This window comes from Botryllus schlosseri, chromosome 14 (genome assembly GCF_051294905.1).
Source record: "Botryllus schlosseri isolate E-star chromosome 14, Bs_hap1, whole genome shotgun sequence".
NCBI lineage: Eukaryota > Metazoa > Chordata > Ascidiacea > Stolidobranchia > Styelidae > Botryllus > Botryllus schlosseri.
In genome coordinates, this window is record NC_137249.1 from 4,710,746 (window position 1) to 4,727,100 (window position 16,355).

Consider the following 16,355-nt stretch of genomic DNA (forward strand, 5'->3'; position numbering starts at 1 on the left):
TGGCAAACGTTCTCCTATACACGTATTCGATTGCGACGAATCCATACTTTATGTACTCTGGATCAAACTCTCGTTTTGATATGGTTAAAATTTATTTTCCTCCTTACCATTCTGGTGAACGAGTCTGTTAACACCAGTATACTAGTTAAGCATACTCACCAGTTTTATCTGGTTTTCTTCTTGCTGTGAATCTGCTGCGCAAGGTTGGCAATTGCTGGAAGGCTCTGAGGCTAAATTATTCGTAAAATAGTGCCTAACTGACTGAAAAAGTGCCAAATTTTTAAATAGTATTCGAAATGCCCGTACATATAAAGAGAAACAAGCCTTAGCAGTCAAAGTAAGCTTAAATTAGGCTGCAGAAGGAAGCTCGCAAATCTTGGTGGAATTCCATTTGCTCTGCGTGATCGTCAAGTTAAATCTGTAGAAGTCCACGATTCTAAAACAAAAGCGGCAGATAGACAAACTAGGCAAATTTTACGATGAATCAGATCACTTCGTGGCATAACGAATTATATACACGGCCGTAACTGCTCACCCCAAACCCCCCAATTGGAGGAGCCCGAGCTCGACGGGGGCCTGAAATTATCTTCCAAATCAACATAAATTATGGAGTATTTTATAGATTCCCTACAGCTTCAAAATTTTCTTCGCAGATCGCGCAATTTAATGTAATTAAATATCTACTTTTATGGGTACCCTCAGGGCCTCAAGAAAAATATGCATCATTTTTTTTATAAAACAGGCATTTCAGCACCGGCCATTACCGCTCCACGATACACCAAGTTTCGGCCAACATGCGACTTCGCGAAGTGTGTTATCAAATATACCTTAGCCGAAAATGGCCACGGCATGTTGGTCGAAACCATCAACATATATATTGGCAATTTTCCATTGTTTATAGGCGCAGAATAGTCCTGTACTTGCTATCTGAAGTCACCTCCCTCAGCTCCACCAATAAATCTGATCACGTGGATTGAGAGAAGATGAAAAATTAATTGCAATATATGCAATTACCAGTATTATAGACCAAATTCAATCCTAAATACAACATTTTCCGCGCTCCGCGCAACTACAGATATACATATACATGGAGCTCCTTCAACAGTAAAACGTGCTAGTGGTGACCAAAAGGACCGTCGTGAAGGGGGGTCTATGAGCCCCCCAGAAGTTTGCATCAAACAAATATATACAACATCGCTCAGTCTTAGTGGCAAACTAACACACATTCAATATACTGAAATAGCTCAAAAGATACAAAACATTGTTAACACCGCCGTACACATTTAGTTATACAAACAATCTATATGCAATAGCAATATGCATGTATCAGCTAATCTGGTTCACTCGCGCAACATGAAGTACTTGTCTTCTTTGCATGGTATATTTCACACATTGTAACAAAAACTGTTCTACATATTATTCTTCATTGAACTCCTGACAGAGTGGTCTGTCAGAAAACCCAATCTTATGTAAATGTTTGTTTAGTCTGCAATATTCGCTTCTTAGTCTAAGGAAAATCACGTCTCGTCGCCGTGTCCCAATTTTTGCTATATTCGTTAGTAATAGATGGTTGTAGTGTAGATTCTTAATGCTCTTCAAGTCTATATGTTTTGGTAAATTTGATCCCATTCGCATCTGCAATGGTGCCATAAGACTGATAGCGTATCACGCAGAGGTAATAGTTGATTGTGCCCGTCACTCTTGCCTGAAGCGGCGATTTCGTTGCCACGAATACCAGCATGTTCTGGTATCCAGATGAACGCTATTAATTTTTTGTTATTTTCAAGTTCTTCCAGTATATTATAATATATTGTTCACAACGTAGTCATTGACCGATCCATGATTGGCGATGACGGTTAGCGCACTCAAACAGTCACTTAATACAGCAATTTTACTGTCCGTGTCCCTTTCAACCCAGGACAATGCATCATTGATGGCATGCAATGCAACTCTACATAAAATACCGAGAAATCTTTTGGAAGCGTCGCAGACATTTTTGCATTTAACCAAGGAATGTATACGGCATATTCACACCCTGACAATGTCTTCGAGCCATCGGTGCAAGTGCATGATCACAATATAGTCAGAGAAAATGTGGTCGAGGAATACCACCTAATCAGTCAATCAGTTTTATTAATATTTTCATCATTTCAAAACATCACAAAACTGCGATACAATGAAAAGATAGGAAGGTGTCGAAACGACTTAGAGTAGTCTTAGAGATCAGGCCACCTCCTTAACAGTTTCTGTAGGGCGATGTATTTTTATTTGTTCTTAATGCCATGGTTAGTTCTGTCAATGAAAAGGCGATATAAAGTTGATCATTAGCAGGGTTACTGTAATTATATCAGTCAGAAGAAGACTTTGCAAAGTCTTTCAATCAAACACCCAGATGTTCTTGATTGGTGGTTTTCAAACTTTTTGGACTCATCGCCCCCTAAAAGCCAGAGGTCATTCGCATTTTCGCAACTTTTCCCGAGTGCTCAAGTAGTTTTGTTTGTATGCGACTTCTACCGTATTATGATGTAGAAATACTAATTTCGCATACTTTAATTTTGTCAGGTGAAATTCAATTATTGGATGCACTTCAAACACTTATATGAGAGAATGCATCAGCAGACGGGTGGGTCATACAGTTCGAATCTCTCCCTATGAAGACCAAATTATATGCAAAGCCAATCCAACTTTCGCAAGAAACCGGAAATAAATGCTTGAAATGCTTGAAAAAAACTCTCCCAGAGAAGCAATTCATTACGCCGCATGCCACGCGAAAGCTGCCATTCTTCGATATCGCTTCAGTCGATGACATTAGTTCTAGTAGATATGAAACCGCGAAAGACGTGGTGAACAACACAAAGCCGTCACAAAGCGAGCAGCGATTCTGAAGCCTTGGCATGTTTGTGACTTGTCTTTTTCGCATACCCCATAAACACTAAACAACACCAATGGTAGGCAAGCCGCTTCAAATGTTGTGACCAAAAGACCAAGTACGACGGATATTTTCACGCCAACAATCTGCATAGTTTTGTGCTGTCGAAATAACAGCCCCAATGATATATGCCGCCTCTGAGATGTCTTTGTATATAAGCAGATCCGATCAAACCGATCGGTGGGTTGGTGAATGCTCTTTTACTTCAGTGACTTAACTTCGCCGATCTTGGGTCAATTAAGAGCAATTTGCATCTGACTTCTACCTGATATTGGCATCTGAAAGTTGGGGTTAAATTTTCGACCCATGCTGTTGTTTTTCGCTATTGTGAGCGCTCGCTTTCCTAATGGGCCAGCATAATTGGTTAACTCAGTGTTGCGTGAATTGGAACGAGAAACCCCGACTCGGTAACATGGATATCTGGGTCAACTCGGAAACGTGAATAACATTAGCTCCCCATTTTTTAAAAAGTGTAGCTCAATCTCGACTAGAGAGACGGCATCTTTTCTCCAAGCCCCGAAATATCAGATGTTTACAATCTTCTTGCTGGCCTGACTTTGTGGCAATCTCGGAAATATCTCGAGCGAACCCATTCGGAACGGAGGTGTTTGAATTTATTTTAAAGAAAAGTTGTAAGCCGGTAAGAACTACAATCTGAATATCGACGACTGTGAAGAATTATGACTAAAATTGATCACCCAATTGGGAGTCACAAATCATTGCTTGTGGCTGTATTATTTCGTCATCCCATGGATACCCTCCAATTCACAAAAGTCCCAAACAATGGACAAAGTCAACAATGACAAAAAGATCAGCTTCATTACGGAAGATATCAATATAAAACTTCTCGAAAATAAAGGGAATGCGAATACATGCTCCAATGCCGTCAAATCCGTCGGTCTTTATCAAATGATCAAGCCATATCAGAACTATCTGCTTCTGTTTTCAAAGACTACTCCGAGTCGTTACGACACCTTCCTATCTTTTCATTGCATCGCAATATTTTGGTATTTTGAAATGATAAATTTATTAATAAACGGATACTGAAGTTCTAACACATGTGTCCATTAGGGTTATGACTAGAAAAAAAATTTCGCCTGTAGCAGGAATTGATGAGCATTTCGGTATAAATTAGAAAAATTATAATCATTTTGTTCAAATCGAAAAGAATGTCCCGCACAAACCAACTTCAATTTTCGACACTGGTCCAAATATAGAAAAAATTTACAATTCAAAGGTATTCTTTGCTACTAATTTAATCTTCAGATATATGTCCTTTTGTAGTTCTGCTAAAGTTCATCCATCAATTTGACTTCTCTTTCTGTTATTATGTTAGTGCCAGGGACATCTGCAACGGAGATATCCGACTTCCAATGGGATTTTAAGGCACTTTATCGCTGCAGGACATTCGAGCGCAAAAATAGCAGCAAATAATCTTTGGTATACTCTAGAGCAGTGGTTCTCAACCTTTTTTAGACACGCCCCCCTTTTTGATAGTGAAAAATTTCGCGCTCCCCTTATCGTCATATCACAAAATCCAACCGGGATGCTGGCAACCCCAACAGATTGTTTGGTGGCATGGAAGGTTATGAGTATTGTTGAGAGAAATAAAAAGAATGAAATTCGGTCTGTATATAGAGAAACACGCGTGAACTGGAGATAAATCGCGCCAAGCGCGAAACTTTTTTTCAGTTGACCGCTTCTTCGCGCCCCCCTTCAATGTTTGCACGCCCCCCCCCCCCCAGGGGGGCGCGCGCCCCAGGTTGAGAACCATTGCTCTAGAGCCCGATCTATATTGGATTTTTGGGTCGACACCGATAAAACCGATATCCCACACCTTGACCGAGAACCCCAATACATTCAGCCGATATTCAAAAGACGTTGGATATACATAAGCACATTTTCAAATTAAGCTTCATAGCATTTATTTTAACATCTTTACCGCCATTGTTATATTTGAACATGAAATAAACTAGAAAGGCTACATCTGGACACCTGTTAAGTGTAAGCTTGTGACATATATCAATATTCTCAATCTAGCGGTCAAAGATTATAGTTTTCTGACTTCCTACCGCCATGTTGTGACGTCACGATAATTGCCGATAATTGTTCAGCTTCAATGGCTGATACTGATAATTCTGTCAAAGTGCGATATCGTCCCGATATTATCGGCGATCTGATAAACGGTCGGGCTCCAGTATATTCCATCTATAGACATCTGGTTAGAATACCAGGCTTCCTGACACGCATTTGCGAGGAATAAGCATGCTATCTCAAGAGATGGTCTCCATCTGGGGACTTGGAAGTATGGAATTATAGCCCCTGAGCTCCATCTCGCATTGCGTAGAGATGGAAGTTTATGCCATTTGCTCAGTGGTAATCTACTATTTTCTCTGAAAGAGCGGCATGCTCTGCACAACACATAGATAAACTTAAAATCATCCCTCCATCCTCGGTTTTCTAATATTTCAATTTGAAATCCTGGCTTGACGGATTGTACCAAGTTTCCGTAGTATTTTACCATATCATCTCCAAATTTGTAGCTGAGAGTTGGATTTGTTGAGGATGTTGGATTGAAGAACTCTGATATATGCTTTAAGAATCTATAATATTATGTTGGCAACCAATGTATTGTGGTTTATGAAAACCCTTGCTCATCACTGCAATTTGCACTTTCACAACAACGCCATCCCGCCGCCCAGTATCAACAGATGCTGAGTCACATATGATATGACATTTTCAAATTTTCATCATATTCCTCTAATCGGTTTTCTAGACCGCTGAAAATATGTTGAGTTTTTCTACTCTCGCCTTTTCGAACACCCAGTTCGATTTGTGTCAGACAAGTTGAAATTATACGATCTATACAGTCTACATCTAAAATCGAAATTAATAATTATTTATTAATTATTTAATTTTGACTGTAAGCAAGAAAACGATAGAAATAATTCAATATGAGCTATCAAAATTTACCAAAATACTATTTTAAATCTTCGCAATTGGAATTGTGTCAGTTAAATTCAAATCAGTCGGTATATATGTTATATAGTCTGTATGATCTACAAAAAAGCCTATCCTTCATACCGCGAAAACTGGAACATTTTTGTGCGGGAGGTTTTTGTTTAACCAGTCTTAACTTTTGGTAATTTTGCAATCAGAACACAAAAGTTCATCGTTTGTGACTACAGGACACACAAAATTTTGAATTTTTTTTCTAGTCGCAGTGTCCATGTTCTATTTCAGCAGTGTCTCCACAACAAAATCGCTGACACTGACATTACTATATAGTATTACAATTTACACATACATACATTGCTATATTCCTTGTAGTTCTTCTATCGTAAACCTCCTATTGCAGGGGCGGGCAACATACGGCCCGCGAAGGGATTTTGTCCGGCCCGCGGAGAGTTTTCCGTCTTACCTCATAATGTGGCCCGCGGCCCCAGTCTGCCGAGATTTCACACTACTTGCTTACTACGTCAAATTTTAGAGACTGTATGTTGTGATATACGTGTATGCGCTGCGCAGCGTTCGAGAGTGGAGCTGATACGCGTAAGTTCGTCGAAGCGACAAGACTTGCATTATCGGAATTGACGATATACTCAACCCTAATGTCGTTTGTGGTAATCATGGTGTTTGTCGACTACAATGATCATTTACACCAGGCTGATATTTCTTATTTTTCATTCTGTAACTGCCGACTTGTAGCACGGCACACTTTTAGGCTTTTGTAAGACGTAGGGTTACCATATTTTGGAAATCTAAAAGACGACACTTTTTTTCAAAATTTTCAGACCTGCAACCTGCAAAACCGGAGGAAAATCCTGAAAAAGTGGTAAATTTCTCCTACTACGTGGTCGGTTGACTAAAAAAAGAAAGGTCAACACTCTCGCTCAGCGCCCAAAATACAGTTTTTTCTTTCACATTATCAGTTGGTTGACTAGAAAAAGGACAATTTTCCGGCTCATCTTCTGAAATAGCCGCTGGAGCGTTACTTCAGTGCTAATTTACTGTATCTCAGTCGATTTTGCCATATATTTAACCAAAATTCCCAGAAAAGAGGAAAAAATCTCAAAAAAGAGGACGTATGGTAACCCTATAGTAAGACACCGCTCATCCCAGTGATCGCCAACTCAAAATAGGTCACGGACCACGTTTCAAATTTCGCAGAGGACGCGGACAGCATGAATTCAATATCGAGATTAATCAGGCCACACAGTTGAACAACGACGCTATCTCGTCACCTACTCAACCCTAATGGATTGATATCTTGGTAAATTAGGGGTACCGGCCTACCGGGGTTATCGAACGCCTTGAAATCTTAATTAAGGATTGCACCGTGTGTTGATTGATCAGATAGAAGCAGACATGGCGGCGCCTGTATGACAACGCTATTCTCAAATCCACATTGTCTTCGTCATTGTCGGCGAGAAATGGCTTTGAAGTGATATTGCTGTCGTTAATATACATTTATTAAATACGATTAATTCCTTGATGAATGCGCAAATAATGTATCGATTCAGCAATCCGGCCCGCCAAGTACCTAATTTTCTTATATCGGGCCCGCGGACAGGAGAAGTTGCCCGCCCCTGTCCTATTGCAAGATATGCGTCTTCGCCTGAACTTTTCATATTGCCTATTGATGACAATGTCGGTACAGTAGCCTACTAAAATCCTCGATGTTTAGTCGCGGTCGGATTGGTTGTGCGGCCTGCCATTATATTCACGCCTGCTCATTTTGTCTTATTGTGGTTGTGGTAATCTTGTTACGTAATCAAGAAATTGAGAAACGGACTAATGTCAGTCATAAATATTCATTTTTGAAGCATTACGTATGTCAGTGACGATTAAATAGGTTATAAGAAGATGGTGGCTGTGCTGTAAGATGCTATTAAACAATCGCTATACTTCAAGGTGATGCTACAGGACTGACTAAATTATCTTCCAGCTACTCAGCAGGTTACAAATTTCTCTGTCAGCAGTCAGTGCGCAGAATGTTTGATTCGTCGTTTACTGTCCGTTAACACAGGGGATTCATACCGTGAAATGATGTTCATACGGTATAAATTCAGAATACTTAAATTGCCTAATAGATAACAGTTCAGTTCAGCACGTTGAAATTTCAATATATCACAAGATAAAATGAAAAGGGTTCGAAATGACTTTGGAAAGTTTTTCTATCAAGCAGCCAGATGTGTTCGAACAGTAGTTTTCAAACTTTTCCGATTCACAACCATCTAAAAGCCTGAGGTCATTAGCAACTCTTCCAGAGTAATCAAGTAGTTTTGTTTGTATACGGCTTCTATATACCGTAATAGTTTTGATGCAAAAATGCAATTCACACTGAATTGACAGTAAAAGAAAATAACATGAAAACGACAAGCGATGAAGATGAAACGCCGCAATAACTACGGTTTACAAGAATAACTATATATGAATTCATTTGGCGATTTATATCTTTCTATGCATGACGCGGTAGCAAAAAATATTAATTAGGCAAAGAACATCTGGCAATGTATAGCACTGTCGCCTACGCTTCACATTCGTTATCTTGTGTATTGTCATAGTTTTGCGGTAAAATGTCGCTGTTTTCGCCAAGAGCGCTGTGGTTGCGGCGTAACAACACATATAGCTGTACTCCTTTTTGATCCTGTCCTTCCCGGATCTGATCAGTACACTGACCGAGCAGTGACGGGTAAATTCGGGTATATTCTTTAACGACACATTTGTCATTAAACGACAATCGTCGTGTAGGCTATTTTACGCTCATGCGTGCTCTGCTCTGTTGTTGTGCGGACAAAGGACTTTATAGTGACTTAATGTGACACAGCACTGCAGCTAGTACAGCTATAGTATCATAGGCTGTATGATAAACAAACCCATCGGTAGCCTATATATATGATATATATTCATTCCAGGGCATTCCATGAACATTTACATAAACAGAGTGCATTTGTGCCAATGTAATATCACGAATTAAATATTGTACGATTGTTCGTATATAGCGCATATATACCTATTAATTACCTATATGCCTAATACGTCGAATCGGGTCAAAGTGCTTGTGTTGATGAAATTAGAGGGCGTTTTGCGCAAACATAACTCCCAAAATGCACAGGTAACCCAGCACAAAAGCAATTGTCTTAGAAATACGATTTTCATGATTGCTGAATTCTTTCGACAGCACTTCGAAGAATGTAATGAATAAGAACGTGCCAGTAGCTATTCCCTGCAATATACCATGTATGATTTCAGTGCCACTATCGGTTTCCTTCATGACTATGCCTACGGAGATACCGGTGGGAGACATCACAGCCAGTACGGCTGATGCGATCAATATATTTCTCGCCGACTGGCCGCTCTGGAGTAAATTATTGCCCATACTGAAGGACATAAGTGACTTGTGAAACAGCACCGCGACAAAGATGGATAATGCGCTACTCGCGTTGTTTTGTAACCCAATAGCCAAACCTTCCAGCACTGAATGCACACTCAATATTGCTACCAGAATTGCAGAGCGTACTGCCGAATCATTGTGGTGTGTCTCCTCCAACTGGTCATTCTCTTGGTCGCAACTTTCGATTTGTAAATCGCCATTCACTATAATCTTCGTCTCGGTTGAATTACTTCGAGTAGATGGCGTGCCAGACACTTCGACCATACTTGATTTTGTCTGGGTCATGGACATGTCATCGCTTTCTCGTCTTTCTGGGGTGGCAGGCTTTTCATCGGTGTGCTTATCGAATTCCATTAATGAATGCACGCCTTGCTCTGTAAAAGATTACAACAACTGATAAAACAGTCCAGAATATTTGATGAGAAATTAATTGCCCCCACCGGAAACTGGCGATGGCCATGTGACTAACCGCATGATTGCATGGGAATTAGGATGAGTATTGAGTACGCTTCAATCTATGGCACGTCTAGAGGTGTTTTTAATTCCCGCGTTACATGCATTCGTTATTTAAATATTTATGATTCTAAAACATCTTATAGCCAAGTGGTATTTTGCGGTAACGACATGCCATTGACTATCTCCGAATCACCATGGTATCGGTCCCTGCAATTTGTTTACTCCGCGGTTAGTTGCTTCAAGCAATCCGCGTAGTGTGGTGAATGTATATACTTTACAGTCTGCATACAATGTTCTCGTGGTATTGACCTATATAGCTCTGTACGCTTGTACGGTGTAGCCAATATAGAGGGAGACAGTCCCGTTCCGTCATCTATAAAGAGACATATGAGGTATATTATTTGAGCGGTAACGAGTTTTACGCCTTACAGATTATTTTCACCTCAGAAGACTTATAAGCGAAATGTTTACTCTTCATATCCTTACCAATGCACAAAATCAAAAATAAGCCAGATGTCACGAGAATTTCCGTTATTGGCATCAATGGAGCCGATGTTTCGTCGATTGTGTTCGTGGTATTCGCGATGGCGCTGAAAATAAACAGAATAAGATCAGCTATCGTGAGGGTTTCAATTGTACATATCACCATTCCGTCAGTGAATAGATCCAATCTAATAGTGGAATCATTGAATTAATCGCGCGAACGGTAGAACTATCACAGCTATGCTATGACATGTCCAAAGCCACTGTTATATATCCTCAATGTACACAATATAGATTCAATTATACTTCTAACAGTTTACAGTAGACTCGATGATCATCAGATCACGCCGCTGCAGCTTTATCCGGCAGTTACGATATGGCCTACCTACACATCAAGCATAGGCCTATGCATCGACTAGCCCTATATTATTATATATTTCATAGCACAATTCCATTATGAACTACGTTTGCCTTGCTGCGATCGGTGAATTTTTTCTGAGTCATGTGTAGTTTGAATTACACGTTTGAAGTTTATTTTGCGACGATGAATGTATTTTCTCTCCCCTATTTGAATAGGCTTTTCGAAGTACAGAACTTCAATATTGCAGCAAACAATACGCTCATATTGTTAAATTTATTCCACTGGAAGCTTTTCGATTGGCTCTCTTCAGCAGTGAACGCCAGTATATGAGGTTAACCAAGTTCGAAATATAGGAAGAATTTTGTCGTTGTGACGAAATAATCACAAGTACAAAAGTCGCGAACGGCAGTGAACAGCGCACGCTCTACACGCTGGGAATCTTCCATTAGTGTTGTTTTGTCATTCGGCTGTTACAGCTGATTTTGTGTGTGCTGTACCGTAACCGTGCGCTGTTTACTGCCGTTCGCGACTTTTGTACTTGTCATTATTACGTCACAACGACCAAATTCTTCCTATATTTCGAACTTGGTTAGCCTCAGCCCTCATATACTGGCGTTCACTGCTGAAGAGAGCCAGTCGAAAAGCTTCCAGTGGAATAAATCTCCCCTATTTATCTTTCTCTCTCTCTCTCTCTCTCAGTCTCTCTCTCTGTCACTCTCTCTCTCTGCCTATCTCTCTCTATCTCTATCTCTCTCCCTCTCTCACTCTCTCTCTCTCTCTCACACCATATACTACGTGATCTAATTTCTCCGGTGATAGGCATATTCACTATTCCGCAGGAGCTTCAAGATGAGCTGCCCGATAGCAATGAATAAGCTGGACGTGATATGTAGGCCTACAATAAAATTCTGAGTCGGAATTTTGGTTCTTCATGTTGCGGTCATATCCAGATGTGTCGTCGGAAACGCTAGGCGCGGGGGCTGTGGCGGACTAAAAGGGATCCGCCATGACCAAAAGGTTAAGAATCACACAGTATTCACTGAATACTAACCTGTTCAGCTGGGGCCAAGTGATACCGACTTCGTCAAAAATCTCGCGAATTTCAGGCATCAAGGCAAGAAAACTTGTACCAAGAAAAACTCCTCCAGAGAAACAATTCATTACGTTGAGTGCCGCTCGAAATTTTCCATTCTTTGATATCGTTTCGGTCGACGACATATCTTCTTGTAGTTGCTCCTCAGAAATAGTTTTATCGCCATTCCGATTATTAAACCGGGAAAGACATTGTGAACAACACAAGGCCGTACTTATCCGATGCAGGGATTCCGAAGCCTTGGCATGTTTGTGACTTGCCTTTTTCGCGTACCCCAGCAACAGCACCAATGGTAGACAAGCAGCTCCAAATGTAGTGACCAAAAGACCGAATATGACGGATATTTTCACACCGACAACCTGCATAGTTTTTTGCTATCGAAATAACAGTCACGATGATGTGCCTCCCCGAGTGTCTTTATATATAAGCCGACCGAACCCAACCGATCGATGGGATGGTGAATGGTCTTTTACTTCAGTGACAAGATTAATCCCGGTCCCAGAGCGAAATTGGCTTTACAAATTTCTACCAATCATCGTTTGCCGTTTGGTCAGGATATGCATTCTCTGTGGAGTAATAATAGCTGTATTATAAATGGAAATCAAAATGAGCCTTTGTTTTAGCATCAATTATTCACAATATTTATTTGAAGTTATGCATCGCCATTATATCGGAAAAGTTATGCCTATTACGCGAGATCGATCCCCATTTTGACATCCGCATTGAGTTCCATTAATGCAGATAGGAAGAACAACTTATTGACGATTTGCAATAAAGTGATGGCGAGGATTTACGAGCATACAGACTATACATGAGACCGGTGCGAGGATTTTTTTTGATCGTTGCATTGAGTTTTTATGTATTCTGAAAGTAGATTTCTGCACAAAACAAGCAGTTGAAGTATATAGTGTCATGGATGAGTTATTGTAATAAATATACCCTGTATATATTAATCTTATAAGCGAAGATTTGTATTTATAGATTTCACCAAGCCATTTCACTCCCCCTACCTTTTCATAGTAAATCGAAATCTTATGATGTTAACTGATATCCTGAATCCATATCCAAAATTTACCTCTAACGTGTAACTATAATGACGCACACCAACCTCACATGCCTGAACTGAATTTTGAATATGACTGTCATGAAACGCAGGCTTACAGACACATTATAGTATACGATTCCGCGAACACAGAAGTATTGCAAAACATCGTCAATTCTTTCCTGAAACTAGCAACTATTCCCTGGCTCCAACTCGTGAATGATGCTTAAACTACAATACTGGTTACTGAAATATCCACAAGTCTCCCAATTCAGAACGAGGAGACGTGCCTTTAGATTCTGTACACAGAACAGAAACGACTTTACGGAACTTTTTGAAATGGTCGTGCAAACTGTAAGCATAATTAACTATAGTTGTTGTGGCGCAAATTTCGCTCTCTGCACCTACTGAGCACGGTGCACGGTACCAGAATTTTAAAAATGAAGCTTCACGGGTATAGATATCTTGTTAGCGGATCTCAAACATTCCGTAATAACATCACCGGAAGTCCCTTTTATATTGAATCTAATTAATGAGCGGATAAATTATCTATGTATAGACCTCTCTCTCAGAGGTCATTACAGCTTCTCAGAGGTTGCCAAGAAGTGTGTCATGAAATGTCGGAACAAACACACCTTTTGTTATCATATTCAGATGAATTATTCTCGAGTTTACAAATACTTCGCAAGGGGAACTGAATTATTCACCAACTTCGCATTCTCCTTAAAGTTTTTGTAAGTGGGATTTACTCTGAACCGCAAAATTTCCCGTACAAGCATGTTGTGTCAGGTATTGTGTATGAAAATTCTGCAACTTTGTCAAAAATATGCATTTTGTTTTAGTTCAGCTCGGTTTAGTAATAATTTTATCGGATCAAACACAACAAGATTGCGATGCGACGAAAAGATAAGACTCGAAATGACGTGATTAAGTCAATCAATCAAACTACAAACAGGGTCTAAAAAATATAGCAAAAAAGCGACGAACGTGTCAAAAGAGGCATATGCAACGCAATAGAGCCCGATCGATATCGGTTTTGAGCCGATACTGAAATACCGATAACCAGCACCGCCACCAATAACCCCGATATATTCAGCCAACATTTAAAAATATGGCATCGTGCTTGACTATAACCGGCAGTCCAAAAACTTCAAAGCATTGATTTCAAGATTTGCACAGCTTTGCAGTCATATTTGGACATCAAATAGGCCTATGCATGAGGACACCGCGGTCTTGCATATACTTGGCACTTGCACTGATAACTCTAGAAATTCAGTCGTCAAGTATAGTTATGATTACTACTTCTACATAACAGTTTTTTGTGCACAATCTACACAATTTTATGAAGAGCTTCTTAGAGGTACAGAACTTCAATATACAATTAAATAGTATATTCATATTGCAATGAACCCCAATATTTTCGGCTAACACTCGTCAGGGGTAATCGTCAGCAACTAGTTGACGATTACCACTGACGAGTGTCAGCCGAAAATATTCGAGTTTATTTCAATATGAATATAGTATACTATTCAACTTTATGAAGGTAATCACAGCAAAACGCGTCACATTGCGAATGACAATTGGGTGATTCGTTTGACAAGGTAATGTTTACGATTGTCAATTCATTGTCTTCCTTTACTTTCCTTGCGCAATTTCATCGTTGTAGCAATGTCATTATTAGTAATCTTGTTTATCGCGTTTTTCATTCGAGGTATATATGGCGTCTGTCGGACATTTATGTTGGATATTTTTGATGACGCTTAATTAGTTGTGAATCCTGCTCTGTACTCGCCACAATTGGATAATACATTTCTTCAGTATTTAACATTGGAGTGCCAGACAGTTGAATTGCAACAGTTTTGCGTCAGGATATCTCAAGATTAGAATTAAGGCTTCTGCGCCTGGAAATCGGCAACCAAAGCCGCGCAGAAGCAAGTAATGTGGAAATAGGGGGAAATAAAGTGACATTCTCTTGTTCGTTCCCAGCGATTTTATCGTCAAACTGCAATTGATTGCAATCAGACACCTGCGAAAAGCTAAAGCTCGTTTCCGTATATAAGCTGACGTGACAGCACAACGGTGCAGAAACTTCTCAATATCGGAGCTGTCGCTACTTATAATAATTAATTTTACATTACAATAGCTATGTAATCATCGAAGGCTGCAGGATTCAGGTGTCTTACATGGGTATATTTTAGGGTTGCCATACGTCCGGAATTTCACTGAAAAATCTGCGTCCGGGAGGAATTTCTAAAATATGCCTAAATGTCCGGAATTTTGAAGGGTTGAAGTAAGCTCAAAAGTTTTTCGTAAATCAACATAAACAATATTTTTCCAAGCAGATTTATGATATTCGAAATTCGAGGTAATGCAACGTATATTGATATTAGTATGGGCACCAGGCACCACATTCGCCAAAATATGCAATCAAAATAAATATAAATTACCATCATTTACTGAAATAAATCTAATGGTAATCGCAATTATAAGCAAACGGTATAATACTAGAGTTCATCATCATCATCATCATTGGTTTATTAGCAATTTTATCAGTTCAATACACCACAAAAAATGCGATACAATGAAAAGAAAGGAAGATGTCGAAGCGACAAGGAGCAGTCTATGGAATCTGACACCCACCTTGGCCTAGGCGATGTAAAGAGGAGGCATGCACACTGAATGAAAGTAAGAAGATAGTATAGAAAAAAGAAAGCGACAATAAATAGGGCGGCATGTCTTGGGAAGCGAGATCGATAGGTCAGTCGTGGTCCGGTAATCTTGAGGATGGAGGATGAGTTGGTCATGCAAGGCCGATTGGATGCTTAGTCACAGATAGTGGTTACAAATCTTGGGGTCGTTTACCTTTATCTGGGGATCGCGATGATGTTGGACGTAATCACCGTTCTAAGCCGGGAGTAAGTTTGGGCAAGTTGAATTTTTTAGTAATCAGCTTATCAAGTTTTTAGCTGGGCCACGGAACATTTTTAAGTTTGAAATGAGTTCGCGACTATTGAAGGTTGGAAATCACCGGATGTGCCACCTGCTGGTGCATTTTATAGTGGCCTAATGGAAGAATCAATATTATTGAAGAATTCATCCATAAAATTTCACAGCCAAATGCATATAGTAATTCCGCAAGAAGTTACATCGATTACCCTATGGTGGGTTAGATATCAGTGCTTTTTTTTGGGCGGAAGGGGGCGGAAAAAATGTTGTTTCGGACCTGATTAAAATAAAAACACACAATGAGATAGCCGCACCGACCTAACAGTATAGCAGGGCTGTCAAACACAATCCCGACAGGCCAAACACGGCCCGCCAGACGATTTCATCCGGCCAGTGGAGAAATCTATTGCACACCATAGCAAGTAGCAATCACCAGAGCTCACATTACAGAGGGCCCAATTCATGACCTATGTTTCACTCCATTCCTGTATACAGTCGTTTGACAATGCTTTGCTAGTGTGACGTCATATTTTCACTCAATGCGTTATACCTCATTTTTAAATCCGCTAGTAGGCGCTAAAGAGTGTCCGGAATTTGCTTCACAAAAATATGGCAACCCTAGTATATTTAGATTATACGTTGCTCTGA

General features: G+C 39.9%; 1 protein-coding gene across 1 annotated transcript; it reads right to left on the reverse strand.

The window, feature by feature from the left end:
- Positions 1–7,775: 7,775 nt before the first annotated feature.
- On the reverse strand, positions 7,776–14,288 carry LOC145455375 (zinc transporter ZIP3-like). Its single transcript, XM_080333341.1, has 3 exons — positions 11,678–14,288; positions 10,269–10,372; positions 7,776–9,700 (listed from the first exon to the last, which is right to left on the reverse strand). Exons 1-3 carry the CDS (start codon positions 12,082–12,084, stop codon positions 9,006–9,008), a joined length of 1,206 nt encoding a protein of 401 aa, XP_080189467.1. The 5' UTR covers positions 12,085–14,288; the 3' UTR covers positions 7,776–9,005.
- Positions 14,289–16,355: the final 2,067 nt, after the last annotated feature.

Bases quoted from the DNA above. Each gene is read 5' to 3' on its own strand.
- LOC145455375 (XM_080333341.1), bottom strand. From the start codon at position 12,084: ATGCAGGTTGTCGGTGTGAAAATATCCGTCATATTCGGTCTTTTGGTC. The intron at 10,373-11,677 runs GTTAGTATTCAG...GTTTATTTTCAG, and splicing joins ACTTGGCCCCAGCTGAACAG to CGCCATCGCGAATACCACGA. The intron at 9,701-10,268 runs GTAAGGATATGA...AATCTTTTACAG, and splicing joins ATTTTTGATTTTGTGCATTG to AGCAAGGCGTGCATTCATTA.